The following is a 20,517-nucleotide window of genomic DNA, read 5'->3' as shown; positions in this document are numbered from 1 at the left end:
CACATTCTCCTGCCTTTTCAGTGCTTAATTGTACAACTTTAATACTTAATTACCATAGGGCCAAAAGACAACTTTTCACAAAAGAAAAATCCATGAAAGGGGAAAATGGGGAGGAAAACAGAGCATCTCCACACGGAATTCTTTCCAAATTGTTCTGTAAGGTTAGGGAGGTGAAGGAGTGGGATATATGTTCTGTCCCCCAACAGAATTCAAAGACTATTGATGCTTGGGGATTCCATGAAGGCCAGGGATCACCCCTCCATAGGCTCTGTGCTTCAGCCCGGACATGGAATCCCTGGAGCCCCCAGTCTGTCAGTGCCACGCCAAGGAAGCCACACTACCAGGACCTCCTCAACTGATAGCTTCCCCAAGACCCCCTTTAAAGTGGGGAGGGCTGTGGAAGGTTAGGGCTATCCTATCCTTTCTGGTGTAACTATGGAGGCCCAGCTGGGGAACAAAGTTCATATCCTCCAGCTGTGCTTGCCACTCCCCTTGTGCAGATTCCTGATCCCACACAGAGCAGGGTGGTGGGGGACACTGCTGCAGAAGTGGCTGACACCAATCCCTCCTTTCTTGTACATGGGAAGTGGAGATCCCCCAGGCACACAGGGAAAGAATAAACTGCCATAGCTTTTCAAAACCACCCACATACCACCACCACCACCCACAATAATCCCAAACACATGTAGCCCCTCACCACAGCACCCGCCCCTCATTCACCGCCTGCACAAATCAACACAATCTCTCAGCAAAACACACACACACTCCCCGACCCTCACTCATACTTACCATAAAACTGTAAACTAGATCAGCAAAGCCAGGGTGTGTATGGGGGTCATCACTACTGTGCAATAACATTAACTAAAACTACATACAAACGCAGGTAAAATTGGGGGGGGGGAAGAGTGGGGGAAGCAGTGGTATTTCAGCAAGCTGTGTCCACACACCAATCTCCACCCCCTTGGGGTACCCAAAGGGAAGTCACTTACAATAGTTCTTCTTGGTAACCGATTATCTTTCTCCTTTCCTGCATGCTTTGATCAATATCAGTTAGCAATCTTGATATCTAAATAGTCATCTTCAAAGTTAATCATCTCTTGAAATGAACACTATCAGAAACCACTGACAAACCTTACAGCTTTAGTTACCTTGTTAATTATTATAGATCATATATAATGATCTATAATAATGTATATACTATTATATTTATTATTTATATTACAGTAGCACTTGGGGGCTTGATTGGGCTTCCGCTTTGCTAGGTGCTACACAAACGCAATCTAAATAACCTCCACCACCACAACTGATTGTGATTGTTACATTTTTGGTAGTCTCAAAAGTGTAGTCAAGGATTAAATCGCCACAGACTATTATCTACCCTAACCCTGGTAGAAGTCCGCTCCCCAATGCGTGCAGCTGCTGTCTGTGCTGTTTTGTGGGGAGCACTTTGAGTGTTGTTAATCCAATACCCTTTTACAAGCACTAAATTCCCTTAATATAAAGGCAGAGAGAGAGGGAGAGAGGCAAACACACAGGGTGAGAATACTTCCAAAACTCTGATGGGAAATGGGTCCACAAATAGGAATCTTATGTGATACCTTCAAAGAAGCAAAGTTTAGAGGAAAATAATTTCCCCTTTTAAAAAAAATATCAATCACAGGATTCACTCTCTGGAGAATATAGAGCTGAAGGAAATCTCAGCATTAAAACACTGATAAAACACTTCAACAGTGTCCAAAAGCAGGCCAATACCCAACAAAGAAACATGAAAGTATCTGTGTGGGTTTTTTATTTTAATGAAGAGAGATATAAGATACCTCTAATCATAACAAGAAGCATAAACTGACAAAGCTTAAAGGACATGCTCTCACAAAAGCAAAAACTTTCAAAGATTGGCCAATTCAAAAAATCCCAAGAGAGAGAGAAAAAAACAAAACACTTGGGAGAAGACTGCAAGATCTAACAGGCATTTCTGCCTAGATGTCAAAACTAAGCTCATACTTTCAGTGTTTCTCAAACATACGTAGGAAGACCCACAGGCCTTGCGCCAAAACACCCCTGCAGCTAGCAGCCAAAACTTCTCTAGATAGCATGTGTGACTTGACCTTCCCGCTGCAGGACTGTCAGAGCACAACAGTAAAAAAATGCAATCCGCAGTCATTTACACATGAACCTTTTCATAACAGTGATTCCTAATGAAATGATACCAAATGAAACAAAAGTTGGGAAGACTTATTAAAGCCTTTATTAGTCCACTCCAACTGGAACCCCCAAGAACCTTTTAACTTCACGTTCAAAGAAGGACCTCGCCAAGAAGGATGTGCAGGCATGGGAAAAAAGTTGGCAGGATGATTGGCTCATTAAAGACAACCTGAAAAGCAAAACAAAATTGGATTTGTGCCCTTTTATCTTCTTTAGGATGTGAGAGGAAGGCCTAAAAAAAATTATTTTTTTAAAAAGATTTTTTCCCCCCTGCCTATTCTTACATTAGAAATTCAGGTCTTTTTGTCTCTCTCTGGGAAGACTGTAAAGATACCTGGAGAACAGAAGGATTATGACATTGAAGATGCCAACAAGTAAAACCTGATGACTGGAATCAGGAAGTAATTTATATTCAGACTCTTTGAATCTTTGTTAATATCTATTTAACTCAAAGACACAATCAAACATTTGGGAGAGACGCTATCTTTGTTAAAGATTGTTCAATCCTGGCCCTTCAATTAGGTGTAGAGTTGGCTCACAAAGCACAAACAAGACCTCCAAGCAGGTCTCCAGCAAAACCAAGCACAACAGATTTAATATTCTCTATATTTCAAGCCTTTTATATGCTTCATAAAGCAGCCACCAAAAAAAAAAAAAAAGTACAAAGCCTATATTTGACAGTCTCTCTAAGGTGAAAATCTTTAGGAAAGAAACTAGAATGGAGGATGAATCCATAGCATCCACCAGTTTATCCTTGTACAACCTGATATAATATGCATCAGTCACTATGGGTATGTCCACACTGCAATGAAAAACCTGCCGCGCCGAGTGTCGGAACCTGGCCACCTTGGGCTGCGGGGCTAAAAACTGCAGTGTAGATATTGCTGCTTGGGCTGAAGCCCAGGCTCTGAGACCTGCCCCCATCACAGGGTTTTAGAGCCTGGGCTCCAGCCTGAGCCAGAGCATCTACACTGCAATTTTTAGCCCCATGAGCCTGTCTCATATGACCTGAGCCAGCTGCGGCCATGCTGCAGGTCTTTTTCTTGCAGTGGAGATAGCCCCTATTAGACCTGAAAGTTTACTCATTCTGGGCCAGGCTGTGATTCGCTTGCTCGTGCTGTATAATACCTTATGCCATAAGTAGTCCCTCTGAAGTCCAAGTGAAGTAAGGAGCTACTTAGTAGAGGGGTATTATAACATGGCCCTCTGTGAGCTTAAGTCAAGGCTCTCAGGAAAATGACTTTCAATGTAAAAACCTTCAATCTTCTCCTTTCGAGAAGGGTTTAAAAAGCCCACTTCTACTGTCATGGAGCGGCAGGTGAATTGCTCACATCTTCTCCACAACGCAGGGCTTGCCACTAAGAGAGGCACTCTCTCTTTGGAGAGATTTGATTTCATGCAGCATCACTTCCTGATAGATGCACAGCAGTTTTTCCAGGAGGAAGAGCAGGGTGAAGTGAGAGTCATCCATCATAACTAGGGCCATCGGAGGCAGACAGCTTGAAGCTTCCTTCTGAAATGAAGGTTCCAGCAGACTACTGAGAATGGCTGACTGGCTAACTGCTATGGAACCCTTTGAAAACCATTTAGTTTACTGGTGCCTTGAGAAAGGGGACTTAGTCTGTTTTGGTTTCTGCAACTGCTCTTGAGCTAGAGGACCTGAGAAAAATGTTGGAGGTAATGGGCAGCTCTGAATGCGGACATCTTCTTAGCAGGTGCCTTTTCCTTTCCTCATGGGAGAAGGATGAGGACATTGCGAGCCCAGAGAACACTGAGTGGTTTAGTCTCTATTGCCTTCTGAAAAGCAACCTTGACCTAATCTCTCAAAGTTAAGTCCAAAGCAGACTGCAAACAGTTACAACGGGATCTCCTAAAACTGGGTGACTAGGCAACAAAATGGCAGATGAAATTCCATGTTGATAAATGCAAAGTAATGCATATTGGAAAACAATCCCAACTATACATACAAAATGATGGGGTCTAAATTAACTGTAACCACTCAAGAAAGAAATCTTGGAGTCCTTGTGGATAGCTCTCTGAAAACATTGGCTCAATGTACAGAAGCAGTAAAAGAAGTTAACAATGCTAGGAACAACTGGGAAAGGAATAGATAATAAGACAGTAAATATCATAATGCCACTACATAAATCCATGATAGACCCAAACTTTGAATATTGTGTGAAGTTCTGGTCACCCCATCTCAAAAAAGATATATTAGAATTGGGAAAAGGTACAGAGAAAGGCAACACAAATGATTAAGCATATGGAGATTAAAAAGACTGGGACTTTTCAGCTTGGAAAAGAGATGACTAAGGGGGGAAATGACAGAGGTCTAAAAAATCATGAATAGTGTGGACAAAATGAATAAGGGAATGTTCTTTACCCCTTCCATAATACAATAACCAGGGGACATCAAATGAAATTCTTAGGCAGGAGGTTTAAAACAAACAAAAGGAAGTACTACTTTACACAATGCACAGTCAACCTGTGGAACTTGTTGCCAGGGGATGCTATGAAGGCCAATGAGTTCAAAAAAGAATTAGCTAAGTTCCTGGAGAATAGGTCTATCAATGGCTATTAGTCTAGATGGTCAGAGATGGAACCCCATGCTCTGGGTGTCCCTAAGCCTCTGACTGCCAGATGCTGGGACTGGATGATGCAGGATGGATCACTTGATGATTGCCCTGTTCTGTTCATTCCCTCTGAAGCATCTGGCATTGGCCACTGTTGGAAAAGGATACTGGGCTAGCTGAATCATTGGTCTGACCCAATATGGCCATTCTTATGTTCTAAAAGGAACGGAAGGCCCTCAAGGTTTTTCTGAATCTGTTGCAAACATGAATACTTCTGGGCATCTAATCCTGAGGAAGCAGCCAGCTCTGACATGTAGTGTGGGAAGGGGTGACAATTGAATCAGGGCCCCCAAAACATCTGTAATGTCTGTTATTTAACCCATCAGCCCTAAAGCTCAGTGTATAGTAGGGGTGAAATGGGAGGGGATGGGGCCTCCGCGAACATGGTGTACCAGGCCCCAAATTTATCTTGATGGGCCTGGAAGCAGCTCTGATAACTATCGTTCACACCAAAGTATGATTTTACCTATTGCCAAGACAGATCAACAACTTCCTTCCTAGCTTGATCTGCCCTTTGATCACACAGGCCTGGTAGTAGCTGCAGAATAGTAAACCTGATTATCAAACAAATCCCATCATCAAGTTCAGGGTTTTGGCACACTGCTGTGAGTTCAACTGTTCTTCCCATTGGCAATAGCTACCTCAATCACGAATGTGTGTGCGGAGTGGAAGATACAGCTGGAAGTGTCCTCAGATAAGGAATATTTTTTCCCCAATCAACCAGGACAAGGGAAGGAGATCCAAGGCACCTTTCAAAAGTTCTCCAGCAAACTCATGAAGAATAGGATGGGAAGTCACAGCAATCCCATTCAAAGTGGGCTCCTCATCAAGGTACTAGTCAGTCTTGGCACCTGAGGTACCTGGACAGTAACTAAATGAAGTCCATTTGTCTTAGTTAGCATCTTTAAAAGTTGCTAGAAAAACAAACCCATTAGAGCAGAGTCACTTTTTTGCTGATCTTTTGCTGTAGAGATAAAAACAGCTTCATCCGTGTCCAAAGAGCACTCATTAACTTCAGAAACATACCCCTCATCCCACTCTAAAGCATCAACACCAGCTGCAGAAAGACTTTCAGTCTCATGGTCCAACGGGTCTTGGCACAAAGAATGACTCTGCCTGAGTTGATGAATCGATTTCTGTGCCCTGGCCAGCAATTTCTGATGGTGCTCTCATGGTATTGAGATGGTACTATTATTTCGGCGATACTAAAACTAGGGAACCTAAAGCACTTAACAGTTCACTCAACAAGGTATCAAGATTCCTTAACTTAGTCTCTAATTGCTACACCTGGAGAGGAGTATCCTGCAGCTCCAGTTTGGAGCTTCTACAGTGATGCATCGGAAGGTGTCTGGCTCTCACATGGTACCTTCTGTATTTGGTACTTTCATGGAAGTGATGCCTCATTAACTGAGTCAGAGCTCAGCACCATCACCCTGGTGTGGCAATGTGCTGATGGTATCAAAGCATTTACACACTTAGGAGATCTTAGATTCAATGTGGATAGTTGAAGTGGATCGGCTGGTCCTATTGGGAAGTTAGGTCCAATTGTTCAGCGGAGCAGAACAACTGAGGCCTCTGTTTAAAAGACGAATCCTATGAAGCACTTTCAGGTTACCACTAGGAGGCTTAAGGTGCTCCTCATGAAAACAGATTATCTCTGGGTAACCCCTAGCACCCATATACATCACGCTTGACTCCAAGCCAGAGTATATAGCAGTCACTCTCATCTTCCTGAAGCCACAGACGCTCCTTCACAGGTGGCAAGGGCGAAGAGAACATTTTGGAACAAAAGCAGAACAAGAGGAATAAAATAGAACTGCCCGGGAGCTTTGTCAGGTAACCATGAAGTTTCAACACAGACTTCATAAAAAACACGCTGAAGCCCCTCCTCTCAATATTGGCAGTAAGGGCAAAAAGACCATCAAGAGCTACAATGATTCCCCAAAGCCTCAAGTGCTTCTAAGGTCTCAACACCTTGTTGCAATGAACCCCCATCGGAAAGTGGTGAATTGAGTGTTCAAGACTGAGCTTGGACGCATTAAGCTCAGTATAGGTAGTACAGAAAAACTGTAACAAAGTATCAGAGACATGAACCATTAAAAAAAGGTTAATCTGAGCTCAAAATTTTTTCTCGTAAAACCAGTCTGAAAATTCTAGTCTAAGCATCAAGTGGGCTCAGTGTTCCAGGGCCACAAAGCCTGGAGTATAAAAGGACAAGCAGACAGACAAAACTTACAGGTACTTTATTAACAAACTAACAGGAGGGTCAGGAAATCAACAAAGGACAACTGAAACCTGTGGCAGATCATGGGTTGAAGATGTATCACATCTGAAAGAAGTAACCTAGCTTTCAAATGGCATATCTCATGCTTTGAGAAAATGACAGAACACTAGTTGACGAAATCACACTGGAACTGGCGTGGAAAGCAAGGCATCAATCGGCATGAACTGATTGTAAAGCACAGGGGTCAATTTATTAAAATGATTTTTCCAGTATTTTAGTATTTGAATATTGATTAAAGCTTCTCAGTAGTTTCACAAAGAGAGAAATAGTAATATTTGTTTTTGTTTATATTTGACACGAACATTTAATAAGAAAAACCTAAAGGGTGTCTGCTTGCACAAAGAGGTACGTCTGCTTTTGCCTGCACTTGCAGCACAGCAGCCCAGTCTTTGATCTACCCAGTGCCCCCTGGAGTGCTGGATGCTAGCACTTTGACTCCACACTTGGGTCAGTAGTATGCAAGACTGGACCCCAATCAAGAGAGTCTTTTAAATAGGATGGTACTTAGAAGGCACCTTTACCCCAGAGGAATCTATTGTACAAAGCGTTTCAGACCTCACATCGAATGTACCTTAAAATGAAAAGAAACTGAAAAGTAAACTGAAAGGTTCTCAAACTACTAAGATGCAAATTCAGGATTCTGTGTTCTCCTCAAGGAGTTATTAGTGATGTAATTACATAGAGAAAATGACCATTCTTTACACTGGTCTATGTGTTAGTAATATCATCCACTCTTTTCAGGAGAAACAGTGAACTCAGAACGTGGATCTTAGTAGGTTTAACTAACCACCCACCCACGTTTTCAAAGTGCATTTGTCATTTTGAGGCTACACATTAATTCTGTTAAAGTTGAAGGTTCCTAAACTGTGTGTTTTTTCCTCTCTAAAATTCAGTTCAGTTATTCTGTTAAAAAACAAAGCCATGTTTGGATACAGGACAGGAAAAACAGCACACAAAGCCAGTAAGCTTAGGTATTTTCCCCTCTCTCCAAAGTGGAAAAAGGTCAAAGTATGCCTTTAATTTGTTTGTTTAATAAAGGGAAACCACTCTTAGGGTGAAATCCTAGAATACAAGGAGTAAGTCTTTATATTTGAGCTATAAAACAGGGTTCACAAAAGAAATGTAAAAAAAACCTCCACAGAAGCATGAGTTGTTCTCCTTATGAAAGAACACTGTTTTTATATTTAAAAAAACAAGCCAGAAAACCACCAACAAATATTGTATATGCACATGTATGCCTCATCACCTCCATATCATTGTATATACACCTGCATAAACATTGAGCCATACACTTGAATTTATAATGAAGTAGTCCACACTTTACAAAATAAGGTAATACATTTAGACAGATTACAAATACAGAGTTCTGTCCTGAATACTAGTGTATGCTATTGATACCTTCAAACTAAAAAAGTAATGATATTTTTCAAATTCCATCTAAACAAGCATAATACAGCTGCTACAGGGAGATCTTAGCACGTCTTGATAAACCTTATTGATAAAATGTTTAAATTACCAGACAGCCTTTATAACAGAGGCACAAGCAGCATTTCCTGTCTAGCACAGTTTTTTCTGCTCTTATTCTAATGATACACGTTCAATTACTACAGAAAAGAAAAGAATCAAATCAGAAACATCTGTAGTTTGCCATATAATTACTGGATCTTCCCCATGGAGACTGACCTTTGTAACACCGATACTAAGACCTCAAAGGCTAAATGACAGAGGATATTCACATGGTTTAAATGTATAACATGATTACAAGGAATTAAATAGGCACTGTTATTTTTCCATCTTGGTTTATGTTAACATAAGCGTGTACTTTATGATCTTATGTTTAATCTCTGTGCTCAGTATGTAGTAGCAGAATTTACTCACTATTAGTGGATCCACAAACCACTGAAATGCAATGTTTTGATTATATAATAAAGTTGAATACTGTATTTGAGGCTATTATGCAGCCATTACTTTTACCTGTAATAGGAATCTTTTCTGCCAAGCTTTCTTCCTTGCTCTCATCTTCACACCAGCTTGTGACTTCTGTATGTGAACACACAATAATGAAAACACATTTCAAAGCCACAATGATCAGACTGGTTTGTTTTCTTTTAAGCCCTATTCCCTTTAATTTTTCACTTTTGTTATCTCTTATTTATTGATCTAAACTGTCCATTACGGTTCTTAAAAGAGGAGCCTACTGTGAACTTTAGTCAAATATGATGCTACTGTGTCTCTGTGTAGCTTCCAGAGAAAGCAGTGAGCTAACCAAATATCTTAAATAATGTAAGTCCTGATGAGATTTTTAAAAAACCAACAACAAAACCCAAAACCTATAAACACTACAGTCTTGCCCAATAGTCCAAGAGCAATAGTATACATTATACTGGAAAATTAATTAGTTTAAATCAAAGTATCTCTCTCCTCCCTGGGTCAGGCTAGCAGGAATTTAGGAGATCTAACTCTGTTTGTTTATGTTTGCTGTGTAAAGAGGACGGCATCCTAATTGCCTGTCTCTTTTAGTCTTTCATGTAAGGAATGCTCTGAATGCATACCAAGCAAGTTACCATATTTTAGTCATTGCAAGAGACTATGTTATATGACTTTTCTTTAACTAAAGATATTAACCAGACTTTTATAAACGTATTCAATTCATAACTTCGAAAATGCAATGCAGCTTTTCTTGTCATGGATTTTTCATTTCCAAAAATGAAAAAAGAAAAAAAAAAGTCTATTCCCCAATCTGGGTTTATAAGTAAACAATATTTACCTAAATTTTGATATGGCAAAATGTGTTTTATAAATGGCAGACAGATTTCAACACAGGGCTTACATTTCTAACTTACCTTTAAAAAGGAAAAATAGAAATCTAATCATTATAGAATGCTCATTTAAAATAAGTGAACAGAAATAATAATTACTACTAGTGGACATTTGAGCATGTTATATTACCCCACGGTAAATACAAAAAAGAAATTTGTTAATTCCTCAGAACTGCAGTAACACACACAGTTTTCTACAGACTTTGGTATTACATTTTATACATATATCTTGAGACACCGAGAAGACAATAACTTTGAATGCATTTGTTTCTGTGGCTCTTTTAACACTAGTTACCTTGTTCCCTTGTACCAATGCTGTCAAGCCATTGAGCATGTTTTGTTTGCTTTATTTCCCCATTGTCATTTAGAATTGATGGCAAGCGGTAAGATGATTCATTACTATGAATAGATGACCTATCACCATACTCTTCCGGAAGGACCTCTCTCAATAACTGTGTAACCTACAGCATTTAAAATAAATAAAGTCAATAAATATGTAAAAATAACTACAGCACGCTATTATCCTTAGTCTCAGAACTACATTATTTTTCAACATAAATGAAGGTTAATCTTTACTTAACAATATAATCTGTTGCCAGGATATTTGTTGTTAGATATTAAATTATCTCTGAGTTAAATTGCTGTTACTTTACTTCATAGTTTAATTTAATTCCTAACACAAACTTACAACACCTTTTTTTTTTTTAAGCAATACATTTTCCAGAAATCATCAGTGTTTTGTCATTGATGAGTTACCCATCAAGGAAAGAAAATACAATGTGCCATCACCTATGCTAGGCCAGAAACACCATTACAATATTTTAAAATTGGTTCAGACTAACTGGGTTTTGAAGCATTTTTCCTCATCCACTTTGGCCAGGCAGACCATGCCCAGAGTTTACCTAAATTGTTCTAAACCACAAATAAAATAAGACTAGGTAAAACTATACCTAACCCAATGTACTTGGGGCTGAAGGACCTGAGCCAAACCCCACTGAAGTCAATGAGAGTCTTTCCACTTATTTAAATGGGCTTCGGTTCAGGCTCTAAACGTACAGTATTATTGATTGTCCCCAGACAGTTTATTCTGTCTTGTGTATTCATCTGTATTTCAGCAGCACCATTCATATCTCTATAGTTAAGGATGTATTAGCTTTCTTTTTTGCTTTTTCTATCTTTAATTAAAACCTACATTTTCCCAGAAGGCTATAATTGCCAAAAAACATATCTCCGAGCTAAAAGCAACTAGCAACGTTCTAGAAGCAAGTTTAGCGATTTTTTTAAAAAGTTATTTCTGAGCATTAAAAGCTTTTTAAAATGGAAATTTACATATTTTTAATTTTTGGTTGTATAACTCAAAAATGGATTTGATCCAAAACTTAAAATCAAGTACACAACACACACACAAGCAAATAACAATTTATGCAGTATTTTCAAATGAACCTTTTATCAATATAGAGCATTGTTTCTATTTTTTCCTCCCTCCATCTGTTAAGGATTTTTATTATATAGTGTGCAAATCAGGGGCCTGATTCTGCAAATCTTACTAGATTCAAGCTCTAATTATCTAATGGTTCAATAAATGAGAGAACCTCCAAGGATCTGGACTGATGTCTCATGGAAATAATCCTAGATTTTGTGACTTTCTTTATATGTTTACCTGTGAGAATGGAATGGCTCCAACTGGAATCACTCAGGTCCCATAGGTAAATATTACTCATTTGCTTTTTTTCTTAATCCACTATTTACCCAAGAGACCACAATGGCTCTTTTTGAGTCGTAAGCAAATAACTTTCAATGAAGGTTTTGTTTTGTTTTTTAAATTAACCTCATGCACAGGATTTCAATACATGAAAACAACAAAAGCACATTAACACAAATCAGGGAAATTCTAAGTGATTGCTTTTTGTTAATGTTAAAAATAAATTAGGTTATATAGCCAGGGTCACAAAATATTTTTATTATTGAAAAGACAGACTTGTTTCCAATTTAGAGTCCATCACAATGCAAATCTAATGTATTATATCAGAAGCAAGTCAACTGACATAAAGGTTCTATCAGTAATATATTCTATGCTGTTACTGATGGACATGTGCACCATCACAGATTCCAGGCCAGAAGAGACCACTGTGATCAACTAATCTGACCTGTATAACACAGGCCACAGAATTTCCTCAAAATAATTCCTGGAGCTTAATGTTTAGAAAAACATCCCATCTTGATTTAAAAATGGTCAGTGATGGAGAATCCACCATGACTCTTGGTAAATTGTTCCAGTGGTTAATTACTCTCACTGGTTTTTTTTTTTTTTAAAGGTATGCCTTATGCCTGGTCTGAATTTGTCTAGTTTCAACTTCCAGACATTGGACCATGTTATACCTTTCTCTGCTAGACTGAAGAGCCCATTATTAAATATTTATTCCCCATGTAAATACTTATAGGCTAATCAAGTCATCTCTTAACCTTCTTTGTTAAGATGAGTAAGATTGAGCTCTTTAGGGGTGGGACAGATAGCTCAGTGGTTTGAGCATTGGCCTGCTAAACCCAGGGTTTTGAGTTCAATCCTTGAGGAGGCCACTTAGGGATCTGGGGCAAAAATTGGTCCTGTTAGTGAAGGCAGGGGGCTGGACTCAATGGCCTTTCAAGGTCCCTTCCAGTTCTAGGAGATTGGTATATCTCCAATTATTACCTATCCCTTCTCTTCCCCCTATCCCACCAAATCTTTTTCAGAGTCATTGCTCTCAGGGACAGAGTCTCCTATCATAGAAGTATGGCAAGTTCTTTGTGCCTAGATGTACACATTTAGCCACAGGAAAACCTATATTGTTTGCTTGCACCCAGTTTATCAAATAATCCAGATCAATCTATATCAGCAACCAGTCCTCTTTTTATTTACCACTCCCCCAATTTTTGTGTCATCTGAAAATTTTATCAGTGATGATTTTATGTTTTGTTCCAAGACACTAATAAAAACGTTAAATACTGCGGGGCCAAGAACCAATCCTTGTGGGACTCTATTAGAAACACACCCATCAAATGATGATTCCCCATTTACAATTACATTTTGAGACCTATTAGCCACAATTTAATGTGTGCCATGTTAATTTTAGATCTTTCTAGTTTTTTAAAGTCAAAATGTCATGAGTACTAATTCAATGCCTTGTAGAAGTATATTACATCAACACCTTTATCTTTATCAACCACACATGTAATATCATAAAAAAAAAAGATATCAAATTTGACTAAATTTATCTGCCATAAACTCATGTTGGTTGGGCATTAATTATATTAACCTCCTTTAATTCATTATTAATCGAGTCCCGTATCAGCCACTCCATTATCTTGCCCGGGTTAGATGTCAGACTAACAGGCCTATAAATTAACTACATCATCCTGTTTACCCTTTTTAAATATTGCCACAACACTAGCTTTCCTCCAGTCTTCTGGAACTTCCACATTGGGCCAAGACTTATTGAAAATCAACATTAATGCTTCAGTGAGCTCCTTAGTCAGCTCTTTTAAAACTCCTGGATGCAATTTATCTGGACTTGCTGATTTAAAAACATTTACTTTAGCAGCTGCTGCTTATCATACTCCTGGGATAGTAGACAAATAGAAAGAGTGCTATCATATGAGATAACTATGTCATCTATTTTTTCCTCAAATGCATAACAAATATTTATTGAACACTTCAGCCTTTTCTACATTATTATTAATAATTCTACTCTTTCCATTTAGTAATGGATGAATACTATTGTTAGATTCTCTGGGTTCCCAATATATATTTCTAAAAATTCCTTCTTATTGTCCTTAACTCTACTGGACATAGATTTCTTGTGTCCTTTTACTTCTCTTATCAATTTCCTACAATTGCTAACTTCTTATTTATATTCAACTCCCCCTTTCTTCCATATGTTAATATTATATAATTATTTTTTGTAGCTGCCTTCACTTCCCCTTTAAACCAAGTGGGTTTTTTGTTTGTTTGTTTTTTTTACCAATATGGCCTTCTTCCTTCACGTGACTTTTCGTGCCTCTGGTAAAGTACTGTTAAACCATTCCAAATTATCATTCACAAGCAGTAAATGGAAACTAAATATTACATTTAGGAATCCAGATAAAATGGGATGGCTTCCCATCAGACATCCCACAATGAAATCTCAGAAAGCACAAGGGCTGATGCATGGACCAGCAGGGACCAAACCCTCACACCCTTATTAGGGTCTCCAGCTTGTCTGGAGAAAGGCCTTCTTAACCAAAGTCTGGTAGGATCTACATCAGGCTAAAAAGATGGCTCATGTTCTAAAATAAGCTGCATTGTTTCTATATTTACTGGAGTGTAACTGAGTATGAAGAACTCTATCAGAAATACTTTTTAGAAAGTTTCTTTCATAAGTCAAACCCTAAAGTTTCAAGGTCAAGATGCCCTCAAAGACCACCAAAAGAAAAAGGGAGAGTCCCATCTGAGGAAAACTTCCTACAACTAGCCCTAAAACCACAAAAGGAGCATCAGGTATTCTCAAAGTATATAGCAATGAAAGAGGAAACATCCATGGCAAGGGACAGGGAGGGAGACAAAGAAATGGATGGTAAGACATGCGAGGGGCGGAGAAGAGAGAAAGGAAGGAATCCAGGCAACACTACAGGCAGGAAGGAATAGGGACACTCCACAGCTTTTTGAGTGGAGGAGACCACATGGAGGAACTGGACAAAGGTAACCTAGGGTTGGGGAAAGGAGAAGGAGAGGAAGAGAATATGTCAAAACAGAAGGTCACGACATCTGCCTTCTGACAATGATAGAAGGGAAATTAGGCTTACTGGTCACAGCCAAACACTTCTGAGACCATCAGGCCTGTTGAATAAGGAGCGGGCTGGTTGTGTGATGGAGGGGTACAGAGACTGATGGGAATCTCCTTAAGTTCAGGATGCTTATTTAAAGCATTCCCCACTCTGCTCATGGGGTTCCTCCATAAGTGGATTTATATGCACGTTTGGAATGCTGATAGGGCTTTTCATGCTCTTGGATGTTTTAGCCATGCTGTGACAAAACATCACAGTGCAATACATGGAGCCAGCAATGTATGGTTTGGTGGAATCTTCATCTGTCAGCACAGTAAAACTTCAAAAATGGCCTGAAAACTGTATTAATCTTAAAGTCCTAATAATTAAGAACCTTAAGTGCACATAATGGGCAAAGTAATTAAATCACACCTCCACCTGGCCTCTTTTTGTCCATTTGGAATTTCTGAGTGCAAATATTTCATTTTTTTCAACATGTAGATATTTGTACTTTAAAATGCAGGTGCGTGTGTAGAGGCGGGATAAACATTTAGCATAAAATGTGTTCTATTCTAAAGAATTTAATAGCAGGTTGTTTAAATATTTCCAGGAATCCAACTAGCTTTAACATATGTGTTTTATTTAATGAGCTGTGTGCCTTTGTATTTTATCCTTATTTATACAGGTTACTGCATGGAAGCCTATTGTCCTGTGCAATTTCCTTGTAAATAAGAGGTTTCCAAGGTAAATCTATCCTGAAGATAAATTCCCTTGAGAATTTATCCTGATTAGTAGATATAATACAAAAATAAATGCATGTACACATGGGTACCAGTGTAACACAACAGCAAACAGATTATAGTGCATATGTTGAGCAATAAAGTTCTTATGTTACTTAACTCTAAATATAAATCCTTTTTTCTTTACTATCTTTATTCAAATTCTCACCTGATTGTCATCATACACTCAATGTTCTAGCCTCATTGAAATATCTTCCTCAATGCTATAACCAAATATAAAAGGTGTAAGAGTAGCTCCACAAAGATGGTAAATATATTTATCATCAGTTCAAAGATACATCCCTTGACTGGGTCTCTGTACAATTACCTTGACTACAATTTAAAATATAGATCCAAGGTACCAAAATATTACACATTATTGTTTGGGTCATGATTTTACTGAAATAAAAAAAAATCAGTTACCTCTGGAAACTGCATAAATGAGGGGAAAAACCAAGATTTGTAAATTATTTGTTCAGTTTATTTTTTGAGCTATGAACTATCTACGAAAAAAATTGGATTACAAATCTAAATCTGATTAACCCTTCATAATATACCTGCTCTCTGTGATGTGCAAAGGGCTGATTTTGGATTGTGGATTCATGCAAAAAAGTCTTGTTATAAACTCATAATTTAAAGGTAGAGAAGAGAGATACCCTGGATGACAATAATGATCCATCTCCTCTTGAGGAAACAGTCCAGTTTAGCAGATAGCGCTAGGTCAGGAGACCTGGGTTCTGTTCCTTGATCTGACACTAGCCTGCTGTGGATGCTTAGGCACGTAACTTTGTGTCCATTTCCCAATCTGTAAAGTGGGGATAATGATTCTCACCTTCTTTTGTAACAAGCTTTGTGATCAACAGATGCAAAGCATTATGTAACAGCTACATATGATTAATACTAAATTTTAAAAAGTCACCACAACATACAGACAAATGCCACCATGTCCTTGCCAGCAAGGACAGAAAGCCTCAGTCACAGATGGAACCAGCAATGCTCCCCTGCACAGAGGGAAAACCACGCAGGGTATGAAAGTAACTACACTTTCCCTGCAGAGGGTGTGCAAGAGCCCCAACTATTACTACGGCTCTTGGGCTCAGTGACAGCCCAGCTGTCACACAGCTAGTCCAATCCAAGCTGCCAGGCTGGGGCGGGGGTTTCTATTCTTCTATCCCCTCTTACGGCTCTGTGCAAAGCCCATTTACTCGAAATTTGTGGTAGGATTGGTAGGGGCAGTATCTGGTCCATCAAACTGCCAGCTCTTTTTACAGGGAGCTGGTTTATAACCATATATATAAAAGTTTTAAAAGTGTACACAATGGCCTTGTTTGTAAAATTGTCCATATAAATTTAGTATACCAAGCATTACAATGCTATTTTAAGAAAGAAAAAAGCTATCACTCATGATGAAAAACTATTAATCTAGAGAGACTGATGGACAGAGAACAATGAGATACAATGGGCTTGTGATTATTTTTTTCCTGGTTTCACTACTGCACATCTATTTAATTTAAAATATGGATGTTGGGGGGGCTGGGGAATACTGATGCCCTACTGAAAAACTTGAAGAAATTCTTTAAAATGCTTTATTCCATGAAGAAAATAAATGGAGACTCCCTCTTTCTTCTCTCAAAACACCTTTCAACTATCTCAGAGTCTGATTAAGAATGGCAATTTTTTTCTGACATTCTCGGTTTTTTTTAAAGAAATGTCAGATGGGGTTAGTGACTTATATTTGTTTGTTTTTCCTCCAGTATGATTTACTACATAGACATTGCCACTGATTTACACCTTATATATTTTTCTTCTGCTGAGATTACAAACAAAGGCATACATTTATAAATAGATAGTACATGGAACAAGATAGAGGTCCTGAGAAAACAACAGGAAGTGGTTATATAATTTGGCATTTCTTGATTCTTGCAACTTTAAAGTACTGATTTTTTGGTATGGAATTTCCTGGTGTTTCTTTTTAAAATGAAAAAGGGTAAGACAAAAATGTGATAGCTGATAAAGCTGCAGCTTCCTTGGGGCTTTTCTAAATAATTTTTGCACTACTTGAACCATAATGGTTTAGTATCAGAGGGGTAGCCGTGTTAGTCTGGTTCTGTAGAAGCAGCAAAGAATCCTGTGGCACCTTATAGACTAACAGATGTTTTTGCAGCATGAGCTTTCGTGGGTGAATACCCACTTCTTCGGATGCAAGTGGGTATTTGCATCCGAAGAAGTGGGTATTCACCCACGAAAGCTCATGCTGCAAAAACATCTGTTAGTCTATAAGGTGCCACAGGATTCTTTGCTGCTTCTACATAATGGTTTAGAAACTGGTACGGGTAAAGTGGTACAAGTGGCCACTGCTATACAGGTATAATGGTGCTTATACAAATATTGCTTATTCCTATAAATGTATGCATATTTCTAAATAGCTGTCATCAGTGCACAAGTGGGAAAGGGAAAGAGCAAAAGAGTAAAGATTAAACTTTCACAGTAGTGATCACTGATCACAAGAATCATGGTAGGGGACCACTGTGACAGCTGATGTCCATTTGTAAGTCTAAAAAGGCTTTGCAACAAAATAATTTTTTATTTCTATTTTTCTCCAAAACCTCAGGCTGTGGCCACAGACACACATTTGTGCGCGCACACATGAACAGTTTGATTACCAGTAAGCAAAACTGCTGAATGATCATGAGTGCTAACCTGGCGACCTTGTGCATTTTTTCCTGAAATCAGTAATGTTCCAAACATCTCTTTTACTTCTTCCTTCAGCAAAACATGGTGTTTTTTCAAGAACAAAATGTGTTTGCACAAACGTTCCCATAACATGGCAAAATCCAATGGTACATCAGGCCTGGAAAACAGACATACATGCAGTAAATATGACAGACATAGGGTGTCAATAAAATGTAAAATCAGCCCACACTATTCATATCTTTTTGTTTAGTGCAGTATAATCAATGAGATATTAACTACTTTTTAAAAACTCAATTTGTAATATCCTCATGGAGAGTGGAAAATAACATTTCTGTGTCTACAGACTTTGTCCCTTTACACTTGACAAATCCTTGCCCTCCCTGTCTTACAAATTTAGATGAAATGAATATAAACTCCTTTTATTCTGATTACCTCTTCCTTCGTGCACTAACATTAGTGCTCACATAATCAATGATGTTGCCATAGTTTGGGTACATTTAATAATACACTACATAGAACTATCAGAGATTATTAAAACTAGAGTATAGTTGTCAATGTGCATGACTGTGAGATGCTTTACTGAGGCTTTATGGAGCTTGTTCACTTACGTAAGGCTGCAGGGACTAGAACCTGAGTCTGCAGAGCTTGGGATGGTTGACTTTCCCACAGTGCCTCTGGGAGGCCATGCTGAGCCACAGCCAGGGTGCACTGTGGAGAATAGGTGCTGCAGGAAGTACAGCCCAAGGGACCCAGCATGACAGTATCCTGCAGCCCTCTGGTTGGCCAGCAACCCTATTTAACTCTGGAAGGTGCCCCAAGAAGTTTGCTGGTCAACACCACAGATTTGGGGCCTGGTGCAACTCCAGACCTCATCTGGTCTTCTGATCAATGGTCTCTGATCCAAGCCTGACCCTGACTCTAGCTTAGTACTACCTATGATCCCCGGTCACTACTCCGGCCTGACTCTGACCCCGATTCCTGCCTACCAGTTCCAGCCTGGTACATATAAGAACATAAGAACGGCCACACTGGGTCAGACCAAAGGTCCACCTAGCCCAGTATCCAGTCTTCCAACAGTGGCCGATGCCAGGTTCCCTAGAGGGAATGAACAAACAGGTAATCATCAAGTGATCCATCCCCTGTCACCCATTCCCAGCTTCTGGCAAACAGAGGCTAGAGACACCATCCCTGCCCATCCTGGCTAATAGCCATTGATAGACCTGTCCTCCATGAACTTATCTAGTTCTTTTTTGAACCCTGTTATAGTCTTGGTCTTCACAACATCCTCTGGCAAGGAGCTCCACAGGTTGACTGTGCGTTGTGTGAAAAAATACTTCCTTTTGTTTGTTTTAAACCTGCTGCCTATTCATTTCATTTGGTGACCCCTAGTTCTTGTGTTATGAGGAAGAGTAAATAACACTTCCTCATTTACTTTCTTCACACCAGTCATCATTTTATAGACCTCTATCATATCCCCCCTTAGTCGTTTCTTTTCCAAGGTGAAAAGTCCCACTCTTATTAATACTACAACCTCTGGTCTCCCGTCTCCAACCCTGGCCTGACTTTGACCCCAACCCTTGCTTCCTAATACCAGCTCTAATGATTCCTCTGACCCCCGCCCACCAACTACCATCCCTGATGTGCGGACCCCTACCCAGCTGTGATTGCTAAGCCACACCACCTATGCCCTGGTCCCTTACATCTTACTTGGTAATTTGCAAAATTCAGTGTTCCATAATAGACCTTCCAGTCATTACTATAAATTAGCAACATTCTACTGCACTGATACACACTTTACAAATATTCCTAGTCACATGGTATACTGGATTAAGTGTGGTGCTGGGAGCCAGGAGGTTTTGAGTTCTATTTCCCTTCTGCAACTAACTGGCCCTAATAATACTTTGCTTACCCTACTAAGCAGCCTAATAAGGAACACCTCTTTCTCCAGCAGCTTTTTCAAAATCCACACTTACAGGGATTTTTGAGCAAAAGTGGCTTTTCCATTTTTCACAACAATCCATATATTGAAAAATATTCCCTACTACATCTGGTAAAAAAAAATTATTTAAAAAAAATTGCTCCAATTCCAAAGACATTTCACAAATTCAAGAAAAGGCAAGTTTCATTTAATGCTATAGGTGTATTTCCTTGAGAAACAGCTTCGGAAATCCTGCAATGATACATCAGAGCTCAGAGATGTATCTGTCTCCAAAGGACAACTAAATCCTGTGAAATGAATGGTACTTCACTGCTAATAAGTGCCCTGATCCTGCAAACACAAGCATTCCTGTAACTTTACTCATGTTATAGATTAGGGCATAACCGTT

General features: G+C 39.1%; 1 protein-coding gene across 3 annotated transcripts in view; it reads right to left on the bottom strand.

Annotated features, from left to right (window-relative positions):
* KIZ (kizuna centrosomal protein) overlaps positions 1–20,517 on the bottom strand; it is a 94,251-nt gene that overhangs the window by 21,384 nt on the left and 52,350 nt on the right. For all 3 annotated transcript variants that reach the window (XM_045011795.1, XM_045011796.1, XR_006578501.1), the window contains 3 exons: positions 18,197–18,347; positions 10,234–10,399; positions 9,094–9,159 (listed from right to left, as the gene is read on the bottom strand). In XM_045011795.1, coding sequence (XP_044867730.1) covers positions 9,094–9,159; positions 10,234–10,399; positions 18,197–18,347 — 383 coding nt within the window. The remainder of the gene's footprint in view (positions 1–9,093; positions 9,160–10,233; positions 10,400–18,196; positions 18,348–20,517) is intronic.

This window comes from Mauremys mutica, chromosome 3 (genome assembly GCF_020497125.1).
Source record: "Mauremys mutica isolate MM-2020 ecotype Southern chromosome 3, ASM2049712v1, whole genome shotgun sequence".
Taxonomy (NCBI): domain Eukaryota; kingdom Metazoa; phylum Chordata; order Testudines; family Geoemydidae; genus Mauremys; species Mauremys mutica.
Note: the sequence above shows the minus strand (reverse complement) of the source record. Positions and strands in the feature narration are given on the sequence as shown.